We start from the raw sequence: 22,631 nt of genomic DNA, 5'->3' as shown, positions 1-22,631 counted from the left end.
TCTAAAGCCAAACACAGCACTGCACCAGCTACTAGGAAAGAAAATAACTCTATCCCATCCAAAACCAGGACTCTCAAATCCTTCTGAACTTAGTTCTGTAGGGTTTTATAGGAAATAAATTGTGAACGTGGTTTTAAATCCAAGGTTCTCCTTTCAAAGTTTAGTGGAAGCTGCTCAGAAATCAGTTTCCTGCTGTCTGTCACTCATTAGGAATGCTTTGCAAGTGACTCAAGTACCTTTAGCTCAGATGGAAAAAACAGCATGGAAGGAATAAGGTAATGCTTAACACCAGCAGACCAATTCTTTCACCACCACCACCACCACCCTCCCAAGCACCAGTTATATACGAAAAAAGTGAATACTGAATGAGGTTGATATAGTAACTTCCAGCTGTTACCGCAGGAAAAATAGTCTGAGAACCTACAGAAGTCACATATCAAAATATAAACAGTTGCTGTGAAAATCACCAAGTGGTTATGAAGCCAGTGAATTCAAATGATAATATTAGCACGGTGATTAATGAGACATAAATGTTAAGTTTTGTAAAATTTTTGAAAGATTAACTATGCTTTCTTTAGTGTTAATGTACTGGAATTCATAACTGCTACGCAAGTTGCATCTGTAAGAAAGAATCTTGGTGACTGGATTGTCTTAAATATTGTGCTCAGAAACAGGCTATTACACAAGTACTAGGGTTTTTTTCTGGTAACTGAACAGGGTAGTATCTGAAAAGGTAGATTCAGTGTTGCCATGGACTTCATCAATGTGCTTAGCTTCACACACCAGTTTTGAACTGCCAAGAAAAATCCAATCATATTACCACACTTCGCTGTAGATAGAGAGCTGTAAAGGAAGCTGTTATTAGCTGAAGAGAAGCAGCATCAGGTTATGCTGCCCATGCCCCCTGGAAGTGGGACAAGGCTGTCTTTGAGACTGAAGTGCTAAAAACAGCCTTTGTACATACCTGGGAGTGAAGGAGAATCTGGTCCTCCCTGCTGTTAGCACTTCCTTAGTACAGAAGTGTAGTGTGAACTGTGTAGAGCTTTCCTTGCAAAAAAGCTAAAGGGGAGGTGCTGTATTTCATTATTCAGCCATTGTTTATATCACTTGACTAGTAAGGCATTTTTCGTGGAATTAACATCATAGAAAGCAAGTAATAATGAAGAATGAATCGGCTCTAAAAACCTAGAGATGCTCATATTCCCCTTTATGTAGATGACGTTTCTAAACATCACAAAGCCTATGTAATGTGATCATGTGAATGTGCCCCTGCTGCCCTTTGATCAAGCAGGCAATAAAAGTGGCCTGTTAGAATGGGGGAATGTAATCAGTCCTCATGCTTACAAAAATATGTAGTGCTTGCTGTTAGGAAGTTAACAGAAGGAAAAAATGAGTGTAATCTTAAAAACTAGAAAAAAATCATTGCAGATTCATGAACAGTACTGCAAAATTTCTGGTAATAAAGATGATTTTAGTTAAGCTAACTGAGGTTAATCTAGTTTTATCTTTTTTTCTAAATTTATTTGAATTTTAGTTCTCCCTCTGAATGGAGAATTCTTTATGTGCTGGATTTGCCACACTCTTTCTTGCTAATTCATACACAATTTAAGATTACTTCCATTCAAACGAGTGAAGATGTCTTGGTCTGAAAGTGACCTAAGTGAGAGAATAAATGGCCCAATGTGCTTAAATTATGTGATTTATGAGAAGGTTTTATTTAAGCTTTCTAACAGTTCGCAAGTATTGATGGGTTTGGCTTTCTGGTATAACTGTACAGCTCCTATGAATAACAGCATAAGCCGCAAAATATTTGCCAGAAATTCTAAAGGCTCCCTTGCCTCTAAGTATTTTAATAGGATGAAAGTGGTTGGCATTAGAAGTACATAAAACCTTGAGTTCCTCTTTGTTTTAAGTTACAGAGCAAAGATTGTTCACATAGGATTTTCTTAACAGTATAATGTATTAAAATATATCCTAGAAGTAGATTTGTTATATATTAAAGTTACAGAACTAGAAATGTAGCTAACATAGTGATCATTTATGGGTAGTCTAATTTCTTAATTCATTCAAATTATTAGTCATATTTTTTTTTTCCAAGTCTTCAAAATGGAAACTCATTTGTGCTTTCACTGGTTAACTGTACAATTTTGTACTTCTGGCATCATGCAAGAGGCTTGCATGATGTGCTTCTGTGGAATTAGAGGATCAGCTAGGTTGGAAAAGACCTTTAAGGTCATCAATTCCAACCATTACCCCAGGACTACCAATAAACTGTGTCACTAAGAGCCACATCTACACGGTTAGTGAACACTTCAGGGAGGGTGACTCCACCACTGCCCTGGGCAGGCTGTTCCAATGCCTGAACACCCTCTCCATGAAGAAATTGTTCCTAATACCCATTCTAAACCTCTCCTGCTGCAGCTTGAGGCCATTTCCTCTTGCCTGTTGCTCCTTACTTGGGAGAGATCAACTCCTTCCTCATTCAGAACTTCCTTTCAGGTAGTTGTAGAGAGTGATAAGGTCCCCCTGAGCCTTCTGTTCTCCAGACTAAACAACCTCAGTTCCTTCCTACTAATTAAAGAAATTAATTACATAATTTTTATTTCAGTAGTAGAAATCAAAGATTGTCTATTGCCCTACATAAAATTAGTTATTCTGTTCAGTAAGGAATTAATTTCACAGTATCTCAATGATGTTTTCCTTTTGTTGTTTCTGTAAGAGTTTTCATGTTCATTACTACGAATGTGTGTATAAATACAGAAGGGTATGCATGTAGTATTGACATAGTACAAGTTCTGCCTGCATTGATTTAAGGTGCAAGTCTTGTACCTACCCTATTTAGTCCAGAAGAATGGCCAGAATTGTTTTCTGAGATTTCAGTGGAGATGCAGAATATTAAAGAAAGTGCAGAAATCCAAGGTGTTTGCACATGCTTGTGACTTTGGACCAGTTTGGGGTTTGTCTTTGCAATTGGAGTCAGTTATTAAGAGTTTAAATAGATAAATATTTGAAATGCTGTCTTGTAGTTGCCCCCAGAGGTATTCCCCTGTGCTGCTTGGAAAATGTGTTAGTAATTTCCTCTTGCTGTGGTTTCTTTTTCCCTCATTCCATCTTTGGGGATGGATTGCAACATTCATTTGGCTTTCTGGAAGGAAATACAGAATTTGTGAAAATAAGAGCATGGTATGAAAAAATCCTTGTATTTCAGTTGAGAAATGAAAAAAGGAAATTATTTGGCTGTTCTTACTGGATAAATCTTCATTTATGTGAGCATATCTTGGATGACCATCTTGCAAGTTACCTATTGTAAAAATAATGATGACCATATGGTACCTATCTGCATGGCCAGCACTCCTGTTGTGACTGCCATCACAGAAAGTGTATCTTTGTCCCTTTGCTTGAGAATCTTTCTGTGAAGATACAGGACAAAACTAATCTTATATTTCTGCTTATGGAAAAAAAAACATGAAAAACACAGGTCTGTTTTTAATACTAATCAGGTCTAATTTTAATACTGATTCTATATGCAGTCAGTCCATCAACTTCACTAGTCATACTACTGTAAATCAGAAAATAATCCGTCTTCAGCAACAAAGTAGTACATTAGATATTATGTATTGAAGCATGTGTCAGTACATAACCTTGAGTAGTATTTTGTCAGAAGTGTATAATTAGTGGGTTTGGAAAGGAAATATTTGTAGCATTTATTTGGTTGGTTTGGTTCGCACACAGATTCTCAGAGGATTAATCGAACTGTTGATTCTAGGTATACATTTCTTCCTGGTATCTCTGAGAATTATGTTTGTAGGTGTAATGTGAGTTTAAGCTGATATTGTAGTAGTGATTACTTAAATGTTTACAGTTAATTGTTAGCTATTGATCTGTAGAGTTTAGGTGTTCTGGGAGAAGGATGCTAATAGTTTGCTTTTAGTCTATGCTTAGAACATAAAACTTTTTTCAGACAACTAAAACACACCTATCTACTGAATTATTTGTCCATCTTTATGTCCTAGCTGCTGTATTTTACTTCTGAAGATCTCATTGATGCATGTTCGTAAAGTATCTCTTGGCTTCTCCCCTACTTTTACTATTTTGATGGTACTATCCAGTGTTAAAGTTTGGCTTGCTTCCCAGGGATGGCACCAGGACAGGAGATCAGTGGTAGCTCTGGTCAGCAGGCTGGATCACACCTGCCTTCCATATGACTCCAGAGCAGTCATCCAGATGGTGATGAACTGTGTGTACCTTTCCCCTGCCTTCACCTTAAGATAGGTTTCATTACTTTTACTCACTTATATCCCAGTGGTTTGCAGCTAAGGGTCGCCATACATGCTCCATGCTGTTCTGGAGCTAGAAGACAGACGTACTGTTTCCTTTTCCCTTCACTGTCCTGTAGGATTCCTCTCTGCGTTTTCAAGTCTCTGTTACTTCCTGTAGCTGTTAAATTCATTTTTGGATATGAAAGGAAAAGGCCTTCCAAACAGTCCAGTCTGGTTTCTGCATTGCTTTTTTGGAAAAACATTTGATGACTTCTGGCTTGTAAACATTTTCTTTCAGTTTTGGGGAATTTTTCCAGTCTGATAACATCCATTTAATAAATAAATAAATAAATAAATCTCAAGGTAAACTCTGCAAAGAAATTAGCAGAGGCAGGCAGTGCCTTTTGAAGTGGTTGCCTCTGAATTTTTTTCTTACATTAACTAAGCAAGATGTTCTCTGACAGGAAAAGATTTTGGAGTTATGGAGAAAAGGAAAGAGTGGCCTTAGATACCTCAGTGCTATTTACTTCTTGCAGAAATACCAGCAGTAACATATTTATTTGAGCAGGGCTAAGGGTGCCTTCAGGAATGTAAAAGCTATTTAGGTAATTTTTAGCTTTGTATTTAGAAACAGAGCGGATGGGTCTGCCTACTGCAGGCTTTCTCCAGTTCATGAATTCCTGGCACCCATCGGTGTGTCATACAGCTGCACAAGACCTCAGCACAAAGTGAGCTGTGTCTGCTTTGGCCAACTTCTCCCTAACATTATTCCCACTCTCCAGTGGAGTATTATTCAGCCTTGAATCCACCCATGTGATGATTATTGGCAGCCTGAAACTTATGGTTCCTCATGCTTTAATAATGCTCCATCCTCTGTGGTATCAGATTTGGGTCAAATAGCCATCACGAGGATTAGAAAACTCTTCCTTTATATAATATTGGTGTTTCTAGATAAAGAGAGGCACCTGCCACTCCTCTATGTGCTGCCTTAAATCCCGCACCTGAATGTGAGGTACCAGCACACTGGACATAAACAAGGTGGTGATTTGCTGTAATTTGGTGCTCCAGTTTAAATATCTTCTGTGATCAATTGAGTGTTCAGACATTATATTTCAGTATTTTCAAGTTTTTCTCAAGGGCTGCTACTAAAAGAAAGTAAGGGAGTTACTAAAAGAAATCTCAGTCCTTAAACTGGCTATGGTAATGGATTTATCTAGACTGTCAATTGAGTAGAATAATGTTGCTAGCAAGTACCTATATTTCAGTTTAATTCTATGATCTTTTTAGAACTATAGAAGAATTATATGCATAAAATATATTTTAATGCTTAATAAGTCCTGAAAGAGAAAAAAGGAACATAAAGGTTTTCTTTATTTTGTCTAGATATTATTAAAATGAATATAAGTGCTGAATAAAAATAGGTGCAATAACAGCAGTAAGAGATCAGTCAGTGTTTGGTTAAAGTTCAGCAGCAGATCCTGTAAAAGTGAGGTATTTACTGACTTGGTGTCTTCTGCAACATTCAGCACAATTTTACAGTATTTGCATTATCATTTTGCAAAAACTAGCCTCAAAACGTGCTCTAAAAGCCTGCCTGGTGTTATTTCAGCCAATTAGTCTAATCAAAAGACAAACATATTAAACAGGAAAATGCTGACTTGTGAAATTAGCTGGCCAGTATCTCTAAGTTTTCCAGTAGCAGTGCATGAGCAAGCTGTTTGTCATTCACTGTTTTGTTTCTCTCCTGTTGTCCATCCATTCTTTCCTGGCTCTTTATACGTTCCTCATTCTGAATTGAAACAAACCAGGGTGATGTGGGAAGGAGACTGCAATGAGAGATGTACATACTCTTCTGAATGCATGTGTTGTGGACAGGATGATTCAAATGAGTATTTTTTATTAGCCTGGTGAAAGTGATTCTTTGTTCTGTGTTCACTTTCTTCAGTGATTCGTGGCAGCTCACTGTTCATCCTTCTTGGTTTTGTGAGTCATCCTCACATTCAAACCCACCAAGTCCAAGCCCTTGCTTCTCTCCTTCCCCCTCCACTGGGCCATCTATCATTAAAAAATGTCTGCTCCTAATTCAGTGCTCATGTCTTTGTGTGCTTACTGAAACAGCAATCAGACTGGTTTGTAAGAGTTCAGTCTGATTAGAGTCGAGTCATAGAGGATCTTGCAATGTTTTTGAAGAGATGCGATGTAAGCACCTGCAAACAAATGTGGAGTTTTTTTTACTCATAACCATTTCTGGATGTGCTGTGTGCATCCTTTGCCAGTCCTCCTGATCAGCTGTGCTGTTTATTTCCCATTTGCTCTGTCACTGCTGTGTCTAATATTGGACACAGTACGAGATGGTGCAGCTCAGGAAATGGTGAAGCAGCTGCTAGGGAAATGAGACAGTACCAAATGGTGGATAATGTGAAAAAAGGAAAATCCACATGTGTCTTGTACTCTGTGGGGGTGCTGTTTCTTGTGAAGACTCTGAACTCAGCAGGTTTGTATGGAATTTAAGAGGACAAAAAGGTGGAAAAGAGCTATAAGGTCTGTTCAAAACATAAAGCTGTCTGCTAGAGGAAACCTTTATATAAAAGAATGTTTAATCATTTCCTTTAATCTAAAACCAATTACTCACCTAACTGCTATTACCTTGTATTTTTATATGTGTATATATATATATATTTTTTTTTTCCCTGTGTAAAGAAGCTAACACTGACAGGAGGATAATAGGCACTAAATTCTGTACACAGTCTAGTCTCTCTAGACTGCAGATTTTGTCACAAAGGGAATTTGTTCTATGTGTTAAATCAGGATTGTGAAGTTACATGTAATTACATAGTTACATATAGTTACGTTAGTATACATGTGAACTGTTCTTTTCAGTATAGGAAATAGTTGCTGCTACAGTCCTTCCAGAACATCTAACAGCTCAAGTGTGTTTTTATGGAATAAAACAAAAAAAATAAATGAGGCACTTCATGTTCCTTTAGCACTCTTGTTCTTAGGTCCCCAGCGTAATTTGGAGTATCTCCAGTCCAAATCCAAATCCAGGTGCAGGATAGGGCCTCTTTTTTCTGTCAAAGCTCCTCCTGTCTCTATGGTGTGTGTTGAAGCACATGAAGGTTATCTAAAACAAAGGTATATTTCTTCTTTTTTCCTGGTTAGCTGTGGCATTAATGTTTGAATTGATGTCTGTACAGAGACCCTTAGTAGTAGATATATATAAATGTCTCTGAACATGGTTTCATACGCATTTTTGCTTGAATCTGGTATTTCCCTGGAGTCTCTGTTTTGAGTGCTTTCTGTCATGTGTCCCTTTTCTGATCATGGCTTAATTACATTTTAAGTGCCTTCTGTGTTACTGTCTCCACCATCTCAATTAGTTCACCTCCAACTGTGTGATTTTTTTAATAAGGAGGCATAAAGTATTTCCAGCAATACAGAATGTGAGTTTTACTTATCTGCCTATGGCAAGCTTTCCTTCGGGGCATGGATGAGTTTACAGGGCCACTGTAAACTAATCTGTTAGTGCCCTTTTGGTCTGATTTAGGGTATGCTCATCTGCTGTGGAGGCTCATAAGTTTGACTCTTCCCAGGCATCATTGATCAAGCAGCTTTTCAGAACCAAGAGTTACGGTGAGCTCACAGGCTTTCTGTTGCCCATTGCTGCAGAATACAAGGTATGTTGGCTTGGAAGGAGCTACCAGTCTTTTATTCCACAATCTATTCATACATCTTATATTCTACAAATAATATGTCTCAAAGGCAGATGCTGGAAAAATTTAGAAGCAATTTTTATGGGGAATGCTAATACTGTGGGTAATTTTTCCAGTGTTTTTCATTCTGTTAAGTTCCAAACAAATTATTTCCTCTTATGATTTCCCTTTTCAGGATTTGTCTAACAAAGCTGTTAACAACTTTAAGCTCTGGTTAGATATTCAGCCTCCCAACCATCTTTATACACATTAGCAACAGAAATACATCCATTCATTTGATGATGAGGGAGATTTGGTTTTAGTTGCGGATAGTCAACATTACTTGTGATTTACATTAGAAAGAGCAGGTGCCTGCCTGCTAATTTTCCAAGGGAGCAATCACATTGTAATGCTTACCAGTCATGACTTGTTATTTCCCAGGTATCAATTATATATTGCTGTGTCTGTGTGAAGGATAAAAATGCTATGTAGTTAAATCACAGGCTGGAGTTTTCAAAGTCAATGACTAAAATAGCTGCTAAAATGAGTATTATATACCTAAATAAGCCACTTTGTATTTTAAAACAATTAGAACTCACTTTAAGAAAGGGCAAGGAAATCAAAGAGGTCTAGAGCAGCAAAAAAAGTGTTCCTACCCACATAAAAATATTTGAGTTATTTCTTTGTGTAGTGGCTGTGTTCCCAAAATTTGGGTAACATTTGGTGCTCACAGCACTTGTTTGAACTTCATGAAAATGTACAGAGGTTTTGATTTGGTGTCCTTCACAATTTTTCTCATACTTGGTTCCATTTGGTGCAGCACAGGAAAAATTGTGGTACTTCCCTCTTGGAGTTCTACATAAAATCTTAAGATGGAAAATTTTGTAGGCACCATATTATATGCTTAGGAACTTTATTATGCTGATACAAATGTCTCCAATTTTCATCTTTCCTTGGTAACAATAATGTACATTTTAGGGTAAAATATATTTTAAGAGCTGGCTATTTGACTTTAATAGTAATGGTGCTGTGTGATACTGATAGTTACCACAGTGTGTTTTCTGGGGATGTCACCTGAAATTACTCCACTGCTTTCAGCTGAGTTACTTTGACACATCTTGATGGTATAAAACCATGACCCCATTTTGTAGTTGCTGAAATAGAAAGTAATAATCTTTATATCATTATTTATAGAAATATAATGTAGAATAAATAATATCTGAAGATATTAAAAAATTGAATAGCGGTCTTGGAAGAAAATCATATAAACAGTTGAAAATCAGTGACTGTGATTGCATGTATCAAAAATAAGATGCACAAAACCAATTATTTCCATTAAATTGTTTTAATATTAAACAGCAGTAGAGCTGACCTCTAAGTTTGAACTGCTGTTATTGAAATCCCTTTGCTAAACTAAACACTTGAAGAAAGAAGGGAGCAGAAGTGGTCAGAGTTTTTTGAAGGCAGTTTAATCTTGCTTTTCCTAATGAGATGGAACATTTGATGACAAACCCCTCAAGAGGTTTTTTGGGGGAAGAGGGGCTATTTGACTGACAAGCTGTATCCCCAGTTGGCTAATCAAATGGAACAGATGTGCCAAGTTGTCTTTCATATGTTCCCATTGATGTCAGATTGGCAGCTAGATGTAATTGGATGCGAATGGAAGAGCTTGTGCACATGCATGTTCTTTCTCTCTTCCTTGTTCCGTTATTAATCCAATGGGTGTATTTGTTGGTCTAAATGTTATTTAGCAGTTCAATCTAAATTAATGTGCTGCTTCCATACTAGATCTTAATTTATTAAGATCATGGAAGGTCATGTCCCTCACATGTAAACTTTTTAAAAAGCTGGAAAAAAGGGAAAAAAAACAAAAGTGGAAATATGTGTACCTCTAATCCTAAACAGGGCAAAGTCAAACTGTTCAGCCCTCCTGAGCTCTGATAGGGAGCATCTTGCGGTCTCAATTGATTTTTCTTTTTCTTTAGTGGAAAAGGTGATTACATGCTAAAAAGCAATTTGGGAATTTATAGGAAAATTGAATATTTTAACAGTGAAAAAACAATTTGTGTATTGGATTTTCAAAATCATAGAAACAAAGCTGGATTTCCAGTTTTATTGTTGGGGTGTAACCCACTGTGTCTTGAAAGCCTCACCCAGGAGACGGTTCTAAAATGCATTATGGCACTCTGTGATCCACAATAGTGGTCTTGCCAACAGGCTTTGCTCCGGAGAAGGACTGTGATACTCTTCATTAAGAGCCCTGGGCAACCTGACCTAACTTGGCCCTCCTTTGAGCAGGGAGGTGTGCTGGTGATGCCAAAACTCCTCCCATTTTCAGCTATTTTACAAATTCTATATTTGTGTATTTGTATATGTCTGTTTATATCTAATATTTCACACACATATATGTGTGTGCATACATAAAAAGAAGGCAAAAGAAATATAAAATTAGGTATAATATTCTGCAAATATTAGAGATCCCACCAAGAAAACAATGAATGTAAATTTCAAATTTTGGCAGCATTGGACAGACTTCTCAGCTGTGGATGCTGGGAGGCATGTCAGATGTACTTTCAGGATTGATAGCATTTGTGGTGTTGATCCCCAAGGTCTGAACAGGTTGGCTGGCAGTATGCCTGTGTCTGATTGCTGGGACCAGCAGGACTTGGTAACACTGGAAGCTTCTAGATTGGGATTTGTCAAGCCTTTACCTGAATAATCAGAAAGGGTCAAGCATTTGTTTCCAAGGTAATATGTGGTACTTCTTTGGGTTCATTATGCTTCCTGACTTCTCAAAAATCACAGCAAAATCACAGTTCACCCTTTAAAGCCAGGAGTATCTGTTTACAAAGATATTCACTCTTGCTGCTGATGTCTTTCATCTCTCACTAGCAGCTTTTTCCGTTTTGATTTCTGTTAGCTATGTTCTGGATTTCTAACAGATTCACAACAAAAAAGAATGAATACATACGCAAATCCAGTTTGGGTTGGAGAAGGGCTGTTGCTTACATCAGAACTCTTCTTTTTGCTTCACCTTTTTCCTGCCAGGCCCAGCCATGTTCTTGGGGGTGGTGGAACATGGAAGAAGCAGCATCCTCCTTCTCTACACCTTGTTTTCCCAAATGTCCTGCTTGCTTACTTTTCCTAACCCTTCTGCTTGCGGAGACTTGAGAGGAAAGTAAAGCCTTGCTTACTCAATTCTGCAACTTGCTACCGTGACAAAGTACTTGCAAAAGGTGAAATGCAACATAAATATACTTAGGTTGTATAAATTCACATATTTATGTGAATATAATTCACATACAACCTTCTTAGAAAGCCACTGTGATAAAACCAAAATGGTCAAACAGAACACCTCCTGCTTAGCCCTGAAGGTAACTATACCTAGGCTCTGAAAGGCTGCCTGGGGGGAAGTTGCAGGCTGCAGGGCTTCCAGTGGAGGGCAAGAGCCTCATGCTGAGAGCAGCTCATGGGACCTCACACCCTAGAAGAAGCTCTTCTGTTTTTCCTTGCTTCTGTGATGGCAGCACAGTGAGAGGGACAACTGGTCTTTGGGCTCTTGCGCCCAAGGCACTGTTCTCCTGTTCACTCTGTAAACACACAAGGTGATGATGGTGACTGCCTTATACATTACCCTTCCTTTAAGGGACTTTGCCTCTACGTGCTTAAATCTCTCTATAACGCCTGCTCCATTGCCAAGACTTATTCCTCATTTTCAGCATTTTTAACAATTTGTCAGTTGGAATGGGCACAAGTGCCACTTTGTCAGTGCTGCCTTGCAGAAACCTTCCCCTCACTTGTGCTGCTTCATATCTGAAATAACTCAGTCACTGACCATTCACTGAAACTGGCACAGTGTGACCAGCTACCTGCCTCCAGTTGCTGTCTGCCCCTCGTTCGTGTCACTTCAGAGGAAAATGGGTAGCAGTATCCTCTCTGAAGCAATCTTAAAATTACATTAGGGCTTCATACTTTTTGGTGGAAGTTAAGGTGAGGAGCCGAGTTACTCTGTGGTCAGTCTGAGTTTCTGTCTATCGAATATCCCATCAGTAAAGGGGAATGTTTCTGATAAATCTCTGTTGGTAGCAGCTTTCTAGAAATATTTCCATCTTCATGAAGATAGGCACTTGCCAGATGCTTACTCTGAGAGGGTCATAGGGACCTGAAGCCTAAGCACTACCTTCTTCACCTGACCCACCAGCTTCGTAGAATTCAATTCTAGATTCACAGAACTGTAAATTAAACCAGATTTTACACTTCTGGAGTTTTATGTGTGTTGCTTGTAACACTGTGTCAGTGGAATTTATAAAGATACCTGCTTCATACATTTTTTACTGTAAAAAGGATTTGATGCTCATGTATGTTAAGTCAATGGTTTGACTGGAATTTTAAAAGATTGGAATTTAAAAGAAATGATTTCATGCTTCTAAGATGCAAAAGGTATATTTTAAAAATATTTTCTAAGCCAGAATCAAAACTGTTGGACAAAGTTAATTTCTTAAGTTCTGTCAGAAAGTGATACCTGTCATGAAACCTTTAAGACTGATGTTTGAATGAAAGTGATTCTGCTTTAAATGTAACTGCATTCAGGAGTTACTACCAGAAAAGCATCTCTGAGTTTAATTCAAGTTTGTAGGGATATAGGAATAATGTGAAGATAATTTCACTTTGAAGAATGTTAGTACACAGTTTACACTCTGTTTAATAATTATGTCAATCTTTCTTCTCTTCAGTGCTGCAGAGGCTTTGAAACGAGTTAAAACCACACACAACCTTAACTTTGCTGTTGAAAATTGTAAATGTGCTAGGCTAAAGCTATCAGTACTCTTGCTGTTTCTCACAGTGGTTAATCTTGAGGAAGAATATTTGTTCGTATTAAACTCTTTCAAAGAGAAAATGCTGCGGATGATCTGATTCATAGTTCTGCTTCCTTTGTGAAAGTTTTGTCTTGCTTCTTTTATATATATATATATAAAAACTGAAGAAAATCTATAGGCTAAGGCTGTGACTAGCTTTAATTTTGAAAAATTAATTACAAGAAAAAAGGATCCATCGTTTCCCTGAAGCACATACACAAATGACAAATCTTGTAACTAAGAAACCTTTAGATTCTTCAAAGAAAATTGTAATGATTTGCTCATAGAATAGAGTTTTTTTGAAACAGAAAATCTTTTCTCTTGAAAATTCCTTATTTCCCAATAGATTTTTTTGCATATGGAGAATTAAATTGTAAATGAATGTATTGTAGGACAGGCTTTTTCAAAGTCTATTTCAACTGCAGCATTAGAAGAACTTCACAAATGTTATTGAAGTTCTTTCTCATCTTCAATAATTAGATAATTTTTTTTACTCATCTTTAATAGGGTAGAGTTAATGTGGTCATTATTTGACATTAAGTACATTTCCTTTATCAGGAATTCAGGTTAAATGCTAACTCCTGGTATTTGCTATGGTTTTATAACTGTAAAATTCATTAAAAGGTATATATATATGTAAGTATCTGCAATAGAAATTTCTCTTTAATACAATCTTATAAATGGAAGTAGCTCACCTCAGAAAGCCACACTGTAGGAATAGGAAAGGCTATAGCCAGCAATACTTAAGATGTATTTAAACCTGAAGGATTGAAATCCTAGTCAGTCTAATAATTACAGCATTGCTTCCTAAATTAAACTGAGACCCACCCCCCCACACACATTGTAGCTCCAAAAGCCTTCTCTCTGGCATCTTGCTAGTTCCCCTTGAAAAGCAAAATCTCTAACATAAAAAATTTCCAATAATATGAAAAAAGATTATTCCACTTCTGTGGAGAAAGTTTGTCTGTGTCCTCCCAGGATCAGGATGTTTTCCATGCAGAATTTGAGAAGTTCATTTCCTTATTCATATTGATTTTAATAACAATAAAGATAAAAATTAATAACTGAGAACTCTGGGAGCAGTTTTAAAAATAGGTTCAGTCTGCTTCCTGTCCTCTTTCTTTAAGCTTGAAGAATTAGTGTGACAAAGAGACTAAGACGATATTTCCTGTGAGGCATGGGCTGGAACCTCATCCTCTGATTCCTCTAGGGAAGGACTTGAGGAATAAAGAGTTTCTTTTTCTCATAAATTTCACAAGTCAAAGAGTTTGCTGCAAGTGCTGCCTAATCCCATAGCTGCCTAATTTGCAAATTTCATGAAATTCCTTAGTGTTATAGCAGGCTCCGATTCCTCTTCTATACCTCTCGTATTTGTAATTACTGTCATTTTTAACTTTGCTAGCATCTCTGGTGGTAACTGGTGATTACTGGAAGAAAATAAACTACATAGATAAGGAAAAGTTGAAAACGAGCAATGTGATGTGTGTAATAGATAACTGTAAAACCTCAAATGGTATATTTTATGTGCATATTATTTGTGTGTAATAGGTATATAATTTTTTAATTAAAATATGTGCAACTGAGGATCTGTTTTGGGCTGTGGTAATAATTGGTGATAAACATGAAATTTCTGAAGCAAATTAATAGTATAATGTGCTTTTACAAATTAATTGATTTTTGGCCTCTTCTTCAATGATTTGCATATGAATGGTTATTGAAGCTTAATGTCTTTGAATTATATTGTCCTAGGAAAGATGTAGCATGTTCCCAACACGGAAACAAATGAGAACTTTGACTAAGTGAAATAAAAACACACACAGACATTCACAGTTATCTAGCAGGTTGTGTTACACAAATGACTTTATGAGGTAGCTTAAGATCTCTGCCCATTTAATTCTCAAGTCTGGTGTACAGCCAGTAAACCATGGTCCTTAGGTGAGAAATGAGAAATTTCAAGGGCCATTGAACACACTGGATTTAGCAGAGTGCTCAATAGCCCTCAAAATTTCTCATTTAGGAGGGTGCATATGTATTGCTTCCAAAAATGAATGTGAACTTCACTTTCCCCATTTGATTTATGTTTCTTCCTCCCTTCTTACCTCCCTCCCTCTCTCTCCAAGACTCATGCCCTGCGTAGCTGGTCTGCCTTCCTTCTCATTTGGAAACACATTCAAGACACATGCTGATTAAACCATTGGCACAAGTTCAGAGTGTGAAACAACATGCACAAATTCACAGTGTAGTGCTAGAAAATCCCAGTCCCTACACCAGCCTCAAAACTGTGTGTTTGGTATATTCTTCCCCTGCATTCCCATTACCACTCCTTCAGACACCAGCTGGTGACTAATGTAAACATGATGCTATTCAGGTTAATGTTTATTATTCGCCTTTCTGGAATTCCTAACTGTAAGTTGTTAATTGTACTGGTGGCTAAATAGATGCTGTAGCAAATAAATACTTGGTGAGTGTATCTGAGTTTTCACTAGCTCTCTGTGGGTGAACAAAGTTGGGAGCAGCATTAGATCTGGCTGCCTGTGCAGCTGCCTAATTTTCATATCAACATGAGCACCTTAAATAGCAAAGGCAGTGTTGCCCAGTGGGGTCAAACTTCTCTTTATCTACTAATCTCTGAAGATTTTTTTAGTTTTTATTTCTCGTTTTCAGTAAGGTTAGGTTGCTTAAAGGTAGAAAGAAAGAGATCTGTTAATTGCAATAGTGATTTATTTTTTTAATGCACTCAGACTTCTTTTCTTGATCATTAGATATTTTACATTTCTTTATACATACAGTGAGGGAAATAATGCTTGTATGTTTAACAGTTGGGTTGCAATAGGCTCCACAAGACTCCAGAGGTGAAAATCCTATTGTGCTCTATATGATTTCAACTGCAACCGTTTTTCCTCTGTCCACAGTTCCTGTGAAAACTTGAACTTCATATTAATGTTCCCTCATTTCTCTTGTGACTATGTCTTTTTGGTAAGACTAACTCTGTCGTTAAACCCACTTAAACTTTTACCTCCTTGTGGAGATATGTAGTATTATAGGTAATAGATATGCAGACTAAAAGCAGCCACTTTTGGAATTCTAAGTGCTTTTCAGAAAATGCATCCCATAGGAGTTAAAATAATGCAAAGGCTTGTATACTTAAGAAATAGACTATTAAGGCAATATATTACATTGCACTTCAATTGAATATGAGCTATAGTATTAAAAAGTCTTTATTTTGCTCCACCAGAAACAATCAGCTAAAATACTGAATAAGTTAGCTGCTACATTTTGAGTTAACATATAGACTGAAGGGTAAATTCAGTGCTTCTTAAACATGTGTAATCTAATTAGCATTTGTGAGATTTACTGGGATCTACTTTCCCCTTGGCATATGCAATTGCAGATGGGGAGAAAGTGGGCTGCAGGCTGCTAGGAGCAGACATCTGCCTGAAGTGGACATCCATGTGGAGAAGTGCCTGCATCCTCGCTCCCTGGGGCCCTGTCAGCAGCTGACATTGTTCATGAAATTCTGAGATTTGTAATTATGGAGAAGTTCCTCAGCTGGTGAAAATAGGTAGAAAACTGTTTTGAAGGGGGAGGTTCAGAATATGCTTCTTGAGATCACAAGGTGTAATGTAGTTGAGAGATCTACTCTAAGAACCCTGGGTTGCTGTTGTACTTCACATAAATCTAAGTTGAAAATTAGGATAATACTGGGTTTTGAGACAATTTAAAATTTAAAAAAAAGTTACAAGACAGGTTCACTGGAGGTTATTTCTGCAGTGGGAGCCTCAGTCAAAATAGAGACCAGTGTAAAGGCTGATAGTTAATCCTGTTGGTTTTCTTATTTCTTGAGGAAAGAATTTAGTGTGGTTTTCAATATAAATTGGTCTTGATGTACATCAATAGACTACCCTCCTTTGGAACTACCTTCTCATTAGCACTTATGAGAAGCACTAAAGACCTGCTAGTGTCTTTAAACGCAACTGTCCAAATGTATGAGCCTAATTTACTTCCCTTGAATTTTATATGGTTTTAGCAGCTGAATCTTAATTTTCTTTGATAATACACTTCTTTAAATGGCAGTACAGATTTATTCCTCTTTTTATGTTGTCTGCTAAAGCATGTGTTAACCATCATAAATTTTTGATGGAGTGGACAGCACGGATGGTACCCCTGCATGTGACAAGCCTGCTCGTTGCTGGCTGTGAGCAAGCAGTACCAGCCAGATTTGGCTTTCACCTTTCTTTCAGAGCAGAGGTGCAGAATGTGGAGTGAAGCTCCTGTCACTTTTATATAGTAGCTCAGCTCAGTTAAGCAGAACTTTAAATCAGCTGTTTCACAAAAAAGCATTGATTTATGGGTTTCTTAGTGAAAAATGGTTGGTGAAATAGTGGCATCCACAACCTCAATTTCAATGAAAAGAGTATTCCTTTCAGGGTGGAGTAAAATAAGCCATCTTGCATGATTCAGTCTGTATTTCATTGATACTAGGCTCTGGGTTAGTAATCTGGGACTGCTGCTGGCTTTTTAATTCCCGGTTTATGTACAAGTCCTTTTTGCATTTGGTTTACGTGCACCACTTGGAACCATATTTGTATAAAGATGGTTTTATTCATTTAGTACTTTCAAAAAGAGAGTGAAAATTAGGGGTATAACGCAGCTGTGATGTTTCAGTGTTCAACATCAATAGCTGCACTCTTCATGTCATACAAAGATTTGGTCCGTGCTGTCTATTAAAACAAGTGGAGAGTGTTTGTTGTGTATATAATAAATAATGAAAATGATACTTTAAAATGGGGCATTTTATGAGCAACAGTGTTTTTAATTATGTCTTAGCTTTCTGTGAGATTGTTTCTGTGTCTCTTGTGTCCCATGAGCTTTGAAAAGCTCAGAAACACAGGACGTCTCTACAGACTGTGTTTTCCATTTATATTAACCACAGGGGAAGGAGAGGTTTTTCCAGGTGGTCTTACAGCTTTCTCACAGTCGTACAGGTCTTACAGTCTCCCTTGCAAGCATCTGCATAGGATTGAGAACCAGTAGCATCCAGTCTCATCTTAATGTTTGTGTCCACAAGCACTGCCTTAAACTACTTTTCCTCCTTCATTCTACACATCAGCCGAGTGCCAGTGGTGAACAGGCCCCAGAGAACATGCAGAACACTGCATTGCAATGGTACATAAAGTTTAAATGCCAAATATTCCCTCTACTGCAAAAGCTATGTAGCTGCTTCTAGGCATCTTGACTATTTTCTCTAGCTGTTTCCATCAAAACTCAGTCAGCCTTGAGGCATTTGCAAGTCTTGGAGAAGAGATCTAGTGAAGGTGGCCTGTGTTGCAGCTTCTCAAGTGTAGGGCTGAGAGCAAGTCCTGTGGACAAGGGGAAGAGATCAGAGAGGTGATGGAACACTGTGGAGGCCCCAGATCCATCTTGCAGCTCCAGAAGGAGCAGTGAAGTCCACTGCTGCTGGGACAGGCCAGCCAATGCTGTGACAGCACCAGGGAGACAGGGTCACTTTCCAGGACTCTTGCACTGGGAAGTGTGGCCATAGCCATTTCTTTCTGCTTGCTGCCCACCTTTTCCCCCTGCCCTCTAGAAAAGAGGTTGCCATTCCCTGAGCGTAAAACCAGCCTCTGTGGGCTGTCACTACAACTGAGACATTAAGGAATGTTTTGATGGAAAGATACAGGGAGATAGATGACTTCAAAATTGAGCTAGCTCAGCATATTCTGGCTTAGCATTTCTTATGTAGATTTTGGTTGATACCTTCAAGAAAATACCAGGGTTTTTTGTTATTTGGGAGAGTATAAGAACTGTTCCTCTCACTAGCTGGTAAGTGGATTAGTTTGGCAAATTAAAGCTTTAGTTAGGATGACAGTAGAAGAGAGTGTTTGTCCTCAGTCTCTGTCAATGAACTCTTGTCTCCAGTGTTTCTTTCCTAGAAATTGAAAGAATACTGTATGCGTGTTTGATATTGTATTTAGTCTCTCAAGATGGCATCCCAGGTCTGCTGTTCAATTAGGGAGTGTAGTTCTCTAATCCTTATTTAATTAGAACTCCTTGTCTTACTCTCTGGGAGTTGCATTTGTAATTGGATTCTCACAAGTGAGAATATGCAGAGGCTACCTCAAAGGGAAGTTATAATTTGATGATGTGTGTTACTTACCTGTAGTTCTTCGAGAATGTTTCCTCTGCATATTCACATGATGGGTTCTGTCCATATTCTGTTTGTTATTGGAATTCTACTGCCCTACAGTTGCGGTGTTTAGTAAGAATAACTGAAGTATGGGGAACTGTACAACTCTTTAAAATCTCTGATCGCTTGGTGTCATCAGATGGCACTTGTACAGTCCTAGTAGTCACTGCTCTTCTAGGAAGTTCCTGTAGGTCACCAGCACTGGAGAGCCAAAACCCACTGGTGTGAATATGCAAGGACAGCACTCTCAAAGAGCAAGTCAATGGTAAGTTCCTTTCTTTGTCTTCAAATATTTCAAATGTTGTTCTGTTAATTCTCTATTTGCAACTTTGCTATGCGTTACTGAGATTAATTTTACTGCTGTTGCCTTTCTGGCAAAAAACAAGAAAGTGTCTGTATTTGTAAGTACTCACTTCAGTTGTAAATTGATATACTACTATCGGCATGTGGGTGTGTACACATATTTAAGCTATAATATAATATTTCTATCAGACAAAAAGGCACAATTACAGTGCAATATTGTAGATTTTTGAGTCACACACTTCTAGTTGTATTAGATTAGATTAGATTAGATTAGATTAGATTAGATTAGATTAGATAGCAGAGTGAATTGTTGACAAAAGAAAGTCTTCTAATAGTATTAACCACGTTAGTTCTCAAAACTGATTCTCCAAAAGAAAACCAAAGGTATACTGCTTTTCGCTTCTAAACTTTTTTCTGAACTTTTGTTTTTTCCAGACATGGAATTCTGTGAGACTCCCCATATTCTGTGCTCTGGCTATCAGACAGATTTACATGGTGTAGCTGAGCACAATTACCCACTAGAGGTGGGCTCAGATGTGGATACTGAAACAGAAGGTGGTGCCTCCCCGGAACATGCCCTGAGGATGTGGATGAGGGGGATGAAATCAGAACACAGCTCCTGTTTGTCAAGCCGGGCAAACTCAGCATTGTCCCTCACTGACACTGACCATGAAAGGAAGTCTGATGGGGAGAATGGTAATAAAGAAATGCATCTAATGTATTGAATAGAAGTAGTAATTTATTTAAAACTTTCTTCTTCTACTTAATTTTTATTTTCCTTTTTGCTTGTTTTTGTTTTGTTTTCTTTCTTTCCCCCATTCCTTTTTAGGTCTCTGTATTATAAGAAAGGTGAAAGGGTTGTTTGGCATGTGTGTTGCAATTATAGTGTAGTTGGAAAGTAAGTCAAAAAAATGAAACAATGCTTTTGTTAAAACGTCATTCTTCTAGAGACTATTTACTGTCCTACATTCTCTATTATTTCTGCCATAGGACATTTATCATTTGAGTTTAGTGGCCTCTGAATTACGTTCTAAAATAAATCTGTATGTGTTACGTTTATGTCATGTTTTGTGTAGAACTGATCCTGTATGTGCTGGCTTCTGGTCATAGCTTTAAGACTCTACAGTCAGGTGACTTCAGAAAGACAACCTGGAATCCTAGATGCTCTTTTTAACTCTGATTTCAGGCTACACCTGAAGACATGCCCTTATCAGCAGGACAGATTGACCAGGTCTTTACCATCTCAGTTCCGTATTTCTCCATATATGGAGGATGGGTTTTGGCACTAGGTTTTGCAGGGGAATTGGGTTATTATTTTGTTTTTAACAGGAAAAAAAATCTCTTTCTGGATGCTTTTACTTACTTGTTTCTCTTGTGGTTTAGTTTGTCACCGAAGGGAGAAATGTGTATTTAACACGGGGGAATTACTATTTCTTTTTTATCCCTGTATCAAAGATGATGAAAATGTGCTCTAAATGTTTCTTGAAAGAGTATAGTAAGTAAACAAATTTATCATGCTTAAGATCAACGTGCTTACCTCATATTTTAATTTCTGTGTTTAATAGCTACATGTTACACAGGTCTATATGTCAGGTCTCAGCGTAATTAAATACGTATTTTTAAATGGATGAGAGATAGGGGAACCAGTGAAAGTGGCAGATTGACACTTTGGTGTTGACAGTGATACAATTTAGTAATCATAAGATGAAAGTCAGTTCTGGCATGGATGTCATTTCTATAGTTATGTGTTACGAATCTGTCAAATATGAGGCTAGTATTTTAATTATAATTTCATCTGCTTGTTTTCAATACTAATGATAATGTCCAATATGTGTTCAAAGACATTAGATTATCTGAATGGGTGTAAAAAAAAAAAAAATAAAATAATTTTTATGGCACAGCTCATTTTTAATTAAATACTCTTTTGCAGGCTAAGCACTCTGCGCTGTCACATTGCATTATGCTCCTAGAATCTGTTAATTTTCAGATGCCACCCATTTGCAGGACAGCCAGTGGATGACTGCCTTCTAGCCTCCTGCTTCTGCCACGTTCTGTGGGGGATCCATCCCCTGTGAGGTGTTGTTGCAGAGGGGTCTTTTGTTTGGGGGGGGTTTCAGGTTTTTCCTTGTTTTTTTTTTCCCTAAGACATTTGGTTTTAGACAGTGACTGAAGGAATTGAATCCTGTCTGCTTGGAATTGGTTGTCCTTTACCATGAAAATGGTTTAAAGTGAATGCTCCCTAAGAAAGGAATATGCTAAGAAACACCATGTGGTCACTTACATTTTAAGGTGCTAGGAAGCCAATGTATTGAAAGTCAATTAAGCATATAACCAAGTTATGTGTTTCAGTCTGTAATGCGGTAGTGCAGCTGGGTGTTTGTAATGTTTTGCTAGCCATGCAAGTTACAGTAAAGTCATGCTGTAGATGGAAATTATTGTAGGTAATAAAGGAAATGCTTTTGTTACCTTCATTATCCTACATGGACATGGCAAGAACCACAGGTTAAGTGTTGTTAAGGTAGGGGCACATGATCATTGTGCTTCACCAGCAAAGAATTAAGTGATTCCTTCTTAAATGCTTGTCTCAGGAGAGTTATTTTAATCAAACTTATTTCCTATATGGTCTGGAATGGAACAGAATAGTCCTTTTGCATGAGGCTTTAATATGGGGTTCCTTGTAAGCTTTATAACTTTTTAAATCAGGGATTCATGTTTTAGGTACTTGAATACATATTTTACCTGACAGTTGGGAGGCAAAAGTTGAGGGCAAGACTAAGCCGGAAGAGAAAGAAACTGAGAGCACAGGCTCATTTGAACTCTGTAGTTGTCTCCAGGCAGGGTCGACAGAGCAGGTATCAGTGCTTCGTGTGGTGTTGAGTCATTATAATAATTACTGTCTTGAAAGTTAATGTGGATAAATTTGAAGACAATGATGGTTCAAGCAGTACTCTTGTATGTCATCTAGTACTTCACAGGTAAATTCATAGTCGAGATTCCTGATCCAGAGATCAGTGTGTTTTCCATCTGGGTAGGCACTCGGTAACAAAGCACTCTTCTGAGTACAGAAGTTCATAAATCCCTACTTAAGTGAGCTAATAGATGGCCCATCCTTCTGTTTCTATACAGTCATTTGTGCCAGCGGCTTTTTCAGAGAACCACGAGTGTCATGTTTGTCCTTGTCAGTTCCTGCCATGGAATTAGACTTTGTGCCAGGCAGTAACTTCTGTCGTGTGAAAATGGGCGAGCGCAGAAGATCAGTTATGGGAAGTTCATGAAATGCTAGTTTCCATGAGAGTGTCTGATTGTCGTAAAAATAGGTATTTAGAAACTGGCT

At 37.8% G+C, this 22,631-nt stretch overlaps 1 protein-coding gene across 1 annotated transcript in view; it reads left to right on the top strand.

Moving 5' to 3' along the window:
* TENM1 (teneurin transmembrane protein 1) overlaps positions 1-22,631 on the top strand; it is a 321,456-nt gene that overhangs the window by 82,905 nt on the left and 215,920 nt on the right. The window contains exon 4 of the mRNA XM_065689244.1: positions 19,733-19,993. Coding sequence (XP_065545316.1) covers positions 19,733-19,993 — 261 coding nt within the window. The remainder of the gene's footprint in view (positions 1-19,732; positions 19,994-22,631) is intronic.

The sequence above is a fragment of the Lathamus discolor genome, chromosome 9 (assembly GCF_037157495.1).
Source record: "Lathamus discolor isolate bLatDis1 chromosome 9, bLatDis1.hap1, whole genome shotgun sequence".
NCBI lineage: Eukaryota > Metazoa > Chordata > Aves > Psittaciformes > Psittacidae > Lathamus > Lathamus discolor.
Note: the sequence above shows the minus strand (reverse complement) of the source record. Positions and strands in the feature narration are given on the sequence as shown.